General features: G+C 42.3%; 1 protein-coding gene across 1 annotated transcript; it reads right to left on the bottom strand.

Annotated features, from left to right (window-relative positions):
* Positions 1–1,456: 1,456 nt before the first annotated feature.
* On the bottom strand, positions 1,457–4,880 carry NEUROD2 (neuronal differentiation 2). Its single transcript, XM_083379309.1, has one exon. It carries the CDS (start codon positions 4,705–4,707, stop codon positions 3,526–3,528), a length of 1,182 nt encoding a protein of 393 aa, XP_083235435.1. The 5' UTR covers positions 4,708–4,880; the 3' UTR covers positions 1,457–3,525.
* Between the last annotated feature and the right edge of the window lie 902 nt (positions 4,881–5,782).

The following is a 5,782-nucleotide window of genomic DNA, read 5'->3' as shown; positions in this document are numbered from 1 at the left end:
CTATCTCTATATGCAGCTTTTGAACATCAGATAAGAATGCTAACCAGCTCCAAGAATTCCTGAGAGAGAGAAAAGCGGTTTTACAGATCAAGGGGATGTTTTCCCAGAGCTTTTGGTTTAGCACCATACACACTTGGGACAGCTCCCAGATGACCTTATTGGATTACAGTAGCTTCCTTAATAAATGAAAAAGAAACCTTATGGACTGGAGAGGAACGGTCAAAGATTTATTATTTATCAATGTTTAGTTGCCAAATATGATTTGCTTGCTTTGAAAGATAACACATCATTTGCATTTGTCCTTGCTTTAGCTTGATTTTCTCTTTACTTATCCAAAGAAAGTAGGATAGCGTGGGTGTGGGTGGCTATGTGTATGGGTGTGTGTGTGTGTGTGAGAGAGAGAAAGAAACAGAGAGGGAAGAGATACATGGTTTGTGTGTGTGTGTGTGTGTGTGTGTGTGTGTGTGTGTGTGTGTCCATGCAGCGCATGCATGCCTGCGTGTGTGCACACAGGGAGGGGGATACAGGGATAATGCCATCTGTCCAGGAGGAGGAAACTGCATTAGTCTTTATAAAATGAGAAGTAGGCTTCCTCCCTACTCCAGTGCACATAAAAAGTATACTTTAGTGGGTTCAGAAAGAGACAAAGATAGTGAAGAAATCTGAATATATTTTAAGCAGTTCTTATGAACACCTATTATCAAACTATTTGATAATATGTCTTCAGAAGGGCTGCTTAAAACATATTTGAATTTTTCACCATCTTTGTCTCTTTCTGAACACATAAAACACAGTTTTATTTGTTATTTTAATGTCTTGACTCCTCTTGGGAGTGGGAGCTTGTCTAAGTCCCTCTTCAGAAACATGTCTGGCCATAATGAAAGAATTATATCTTTTGCCCATATATACATTTGGCATTATTTCTTTGAAGTAAGCTAATGCTGAGGGAATCAAATCAACATCTATTATTTATTAATTGTCTTCTTAAGATGCTGCTTCAATTCACTGAATAAGATCATAGCTGACTTGCAGCTCTCAGACCATCAAAAATGTTGGGAATCATTTCAGGAAAAAGTAGCAAATTAATGTTTAAAACACACCACTGTATTTCAGAATTTTACACACACAAACACACACACACACACCTCTTTTTAACCAACCATGTACCTTTTTTTAAAATCTGAAATTCACAGCTAAACTTTGTCCCATGTTAGAGGTGGTGAGAAAGTCTGCAATTCATAACCTTTTTGCCTTTTGATCTGTATTATTTGTTTAAAAGGAGCTGTAATGTTCTCTTTTTAAAATGCAGAATACCCTGCCATAAACTAAATTAGACAGGATTAAGATGGATAGATGTATCATAGACAGACAGACAGACAGACAGATAATAAACTAGTCCTTATTTAAAACAAGACTTTGAGATTTTTTTTTGTTTAGCATATCATTTGACGTAAATATTTATTCATCTTAAGGAAACTGAACAGAAACACACAAAAAAGCACTTCTGGTGTCCCATAGACATTTCATATTGTCTACAACTGTTTCTTCCTCTTTCTCTCTCTGTTAGTTTTCTTTTTCTGTAAAATGTTGTTGATTTTTGTTGTTTTATTTTAAAAACTTTGTTCAGAAATGTAAGTTCTTTGAATTTTAAAAATGCTGGTATGTCTAAAGGTGATGGAGGTCACATTAAAAGAAGGGGAAAATTAGAGGTATTTTTTCATCCTCCTTTTGCTCAAATAAAGTCATCAGATGAACAAAAAAAAAACCCGAAATAGTACTGTATTGGGGAAAATATACTCTTCTGAGTCCTTAGAAGTTACTGTTTTTTCGTTTTTTTATAGAGAGACTTATATACTAGTGTATCATTACATAAACATATGCTTCCCTCCCCAAACCCATCACAGAAAGAAAGAATGTAAGTTACTATTAAGGGGGGGGGGCGGAATAAGCCAACAGAAATATTAAGCATAATAGTATTCTCTTCACATCACCTTTAAAAGTTGCATATTTGCGTTTCCCCAACCTATCCATGCATAACAAAACATTTTGCCATTTCATAAAAATCTCCCCCCCCCACATTTTTTAAACATTTTTAAAACAGGTAAAAAAAAACAGCATGACACACAAATTTTGGAAAATAAGTTACGTGGGGTTACAAGGGTGGTTCAAAAAGTCAGTGATTGTTAAATATCAGGGAAACTTTCCACAGTCCATTTCCCCCAAATCAAAAAGTGCACAATTTTAAATCTTAGCGAGTTTGTTGGTCCATATTTCTAATATTTCATATGGATTCTTTTTGATGTTTTTCTTTCCTCTTTCCCTTTTTTCTTTTTGTTTCTTTTCCTAGTTTCAATACCTACTTGCATAGATAGAGATAGAATATAGTTTTCATCTGTTTGCCCGTTTATTGCTTTTTCAAGTTCTCACTGCATTGAAAGTTTGATTTAAAGTTTGCAAATATGTTAACACCTTAATTTGTGCAAGCTGATACATATTTACACTGAAGCAAGTCCCATTAAGCTTAATAAGACTAACTCCCAGATAAATATGTAAAGGATTGCAAATGGCATAGATACCTTTTTCGGGGAATTTTTGATTCAGCTGCTGGGAGGAAGGCAATCTTCCTTCCCATCACTTGCCCTTTACCAACTGTTTTGTTCTAAAGCCATATTGAACTTTAGGAAAATTTTAGTTAACCCATAAGGCATAATTTAGCATAGGCAATCCATTAGGATGGGGTGAAACTTTGATACTCCCTTCCTCTTTAATTTTGAAAAATGTGATAGTCTCTCCTAATAATCTGGATCTAATAATCTGGATCTTGTTTTCGGATGGGCAAAATCTCAACTAAACAGTCTATTAGCTATAGAGTCCTTTCGTTTGTTTTTTAAATATAAAATTATGCTAGCATATATATTGCACCAGATTTTTTTCCATAGTACTTAGTGGGGGCAGGGAAGTGGCAGATTCTGTTTATAATCTGATTCCCAGTCGGGGTTGGAGTCCCGCGGAAACCAAGGTGCGAAAAAAACCTCCACCGACTTTCCATTTAAACCGAAGCCAGCGACTGAAAATCAAATGCGACCCGTTGAATTCAACGGAGTTGGGAAGTATTGAAACCCGCTGCCTCAGCTCAAGAGACTGTTGGATCAGGTTACCCCCCCTCCAGCTTCAAAACAAGAACGTCCGGCTCAATTAGTTCACGAATAGGAACGATTATTATTTTAACCTCCCGCCCTTCGATATTTTGTTAATATGTTACGAGAAAAGTGGTTCACAGTTTAAAAAAAATTGCAGCCCTCGGGACCAAGTACAGGGGAATAGGCCGAGGATCTATTTATCTCTCTCCCTTCCCCCGCCCTCTCTCATTCTCTCTCTCTTTCAGTTTAGTTTATGTCACCCAAATACCCCCTCCCTTTCCCAGTCCAATAAACTGGAAATCTACAAGTGGTCACGGTTACCCGTGGAACCGGTAGGAGAACGCGACGCCCAAGGCGCCTCTGGGAAGAGGGGGGGGGGAAGGGACTAGTTATGGAAAAAAGCATTGAGCTCCTCGTACATCGGACCTCGGTCGTGATGGAGGTGCATCTCGTAAGGCAAAACATTCTCGGAGTGGACGCCACTGCGCATTCCCGAAGATCCGAACACTAAATTGTGCCCGGAAGGGCGAGAACTGGGGAGGGCGGAGTAGTGCATAGAATAATGGTAATTTTTCTCGTGGTCGGGGGAAGAATCCTGCTTGAGGGAAAAATTCCCATTCACGCACAAAGGAGGGCTCAGAGGCCCGTCGTATTCCGAGCTATTGTAATCTGGCGAGGCATTCCCATAGAGGGACTCGTAGGTGGCGCAGTAAGCATGCGTCCGCAAGGCGTGGGAGCTAGCCATGGTGCTGGAAGCGCACTGCGCGCTGGAGATCCGCGAGCACTGGTAGGTGTAGGGATGCATGGCAAAGGTGGAGTTGGGCCCGTGATATCTCCCCGCCTCCTGGCCTTGCTCAGTAAGGAAATTCCTTGAGTTGAGCTGGAGGCAGCCGGCCACTAAGTTAGTGGTCGGCTGGGACAAACCTTTGCACAAAGTCTGCACATAGGAGACCAAGTCTGGCCTCTTGCCCGAGCGCAGGATCTCCGACAGGGCCCAGATGTAATTCTTGGCTAAGCGCAAGGTTTCGATCTTGGACAATTTCTGCGTTTTGGAGTAACAAGGCACGACCTTGCGGAGATTGTCCAAGGCGGCGTTAAGGTCGTGCATCCGATTGCGTTCCCGGGCGTTGGCCTTTTGGCGTCGCAGCTTGGAGCGCTCCAGCCTGGCCTTGGTCATTTTCCTTTTTTTGGGGCCTCGTTTCTTAGGCCGATCGCCTTCCGCTTCCTCGATGCCTTCCTCCTCCTCCTCCTCCTCCTCCTCATCAGCACCCAGGTCGTTCTCCTCTTTTACCTCCGAGTCGTTGGGCTCCTCCTGAAGAGGGCAGCTTTTGCTTTTCCGCTCCTCTTTGTCGCTCGAATCATCCTCTTCACAATCGTCCGCCCAGCTGGAGAATTTCTGAACTTCTGGGATCAAGCTGGGTTCGCTGAAGAGGCGCGTCAACATGGTGGCTGGAGGGGTGACGGGGGCGGGGAAGAAGGGAGGGAGGAGAAAGGCGCACGGATTGAGCCGGCCGGAAAGAAGGGAAGAATGGCAACGAGAAATAGTCACACAAGTTGGTCTTAACATCCACCACTTAACACCCACCAATCAATTACCCTGGACCCCTGGAAGATTATTTCAACCCACGGATAGTTGGTCGGTCAGCCTTTTCCAGCCAATTGCTCGGAAAGCTGTCAGTTCCACTCCTAAACAGATTTCAAGCTTTCTGGCCAAAATATAGAGGGTCCTCCCTTCACCCAATCTTTGCTGCCAGCCTGGTCACCCGATCCTTAAAGTGACTTGGAAGGAGAGAGAGGAGGGAGGGGCAGAGAGAGAGAGAAGAGAGAGAGAGAGAGAGAGAGAGAGAGAGAGAGAGAGAGAGAGAGAGAGAGAGAGAGAGAGAGAGAGAGAGAGAGAGAGAAGGCTGTTTTCAGACATCCACCTCTTGCTCAAATCTCAACCAGTTTCCAGCTGAAATGGAGTTATGGTATTATTACGGTCTGATTTCAAACTAAGTTGATTATCATTACCCTTCTGCAGTTTATTCTCTCTCTCATACACACACACCACACACACAAACAGAGACACACAGATAGATAGATAGATTCCTTAACAAACCGCAGCTTTTTCTGCAAAAGCTTGTGCCTAATGCCTTCCTTGTTATCCAGATCTCTCGCCTAATCTCTATGTGCATGTGCACGCGCGTGTGCGCGTGTGTTGGTGTGTATGTGGGAATCCCACCCTTCAAATCACAGGATGTAACTATTCTAAAGCTTGCCTAAACCTCTTTAGTGAGCTGCCTCCTAAACCTGTCTATGCTCCCGACTGACACGAACAGCATTACCTTTGCATAATGGCAGTCAGCCTCACTTACTCCCTCCTCGTTTCATTTTTTTAAAAACATTGCACATATGCAAAATACTTTATATATACACACACTTCTTCCATGCATACAAAGACAGAACTTGGGGTGGGGGAGAGGGCAGGAAGATTAGTTTAGAACTTGCCTTAAATTGGCTTTCCCCCCATTCTTTCCCTAAAAACAATGGACTCATTTAAAAAGTGTGTTTATCATTAATTCATGTCTACATTGCTTTCCCGCTTAATTGGTGCAAAGCTGAGCTTGATACCTCTTATCCCTCTTCCTTACAAATGACCCCTT

Source organism: Vipera ursinii, assembly GCF_947247035.1.
Source record: "Vipera ursinii genome assembly, chromosome: Z".
NCBI lineage: Eukaryota > Metazoa > Chordata > Lepidosauria > Squamata > Viperidae > Vipera > Vipera ursinii.
Note: the sequence above shows the minus strand (reverse complement) of the source record. Positions and strands in the feature narration are given on the sequence as shown.

Bases quoted from the DNA above. Each gene is read 5' to 3' on its own strand.
- NEUROD2 (XM_083379309.1), bottom strand. From the start codon at position 4,707: ATGTTAAGACCAACTTGTGTGACTATTTCTCGTTGCCATTCTTCCCTT.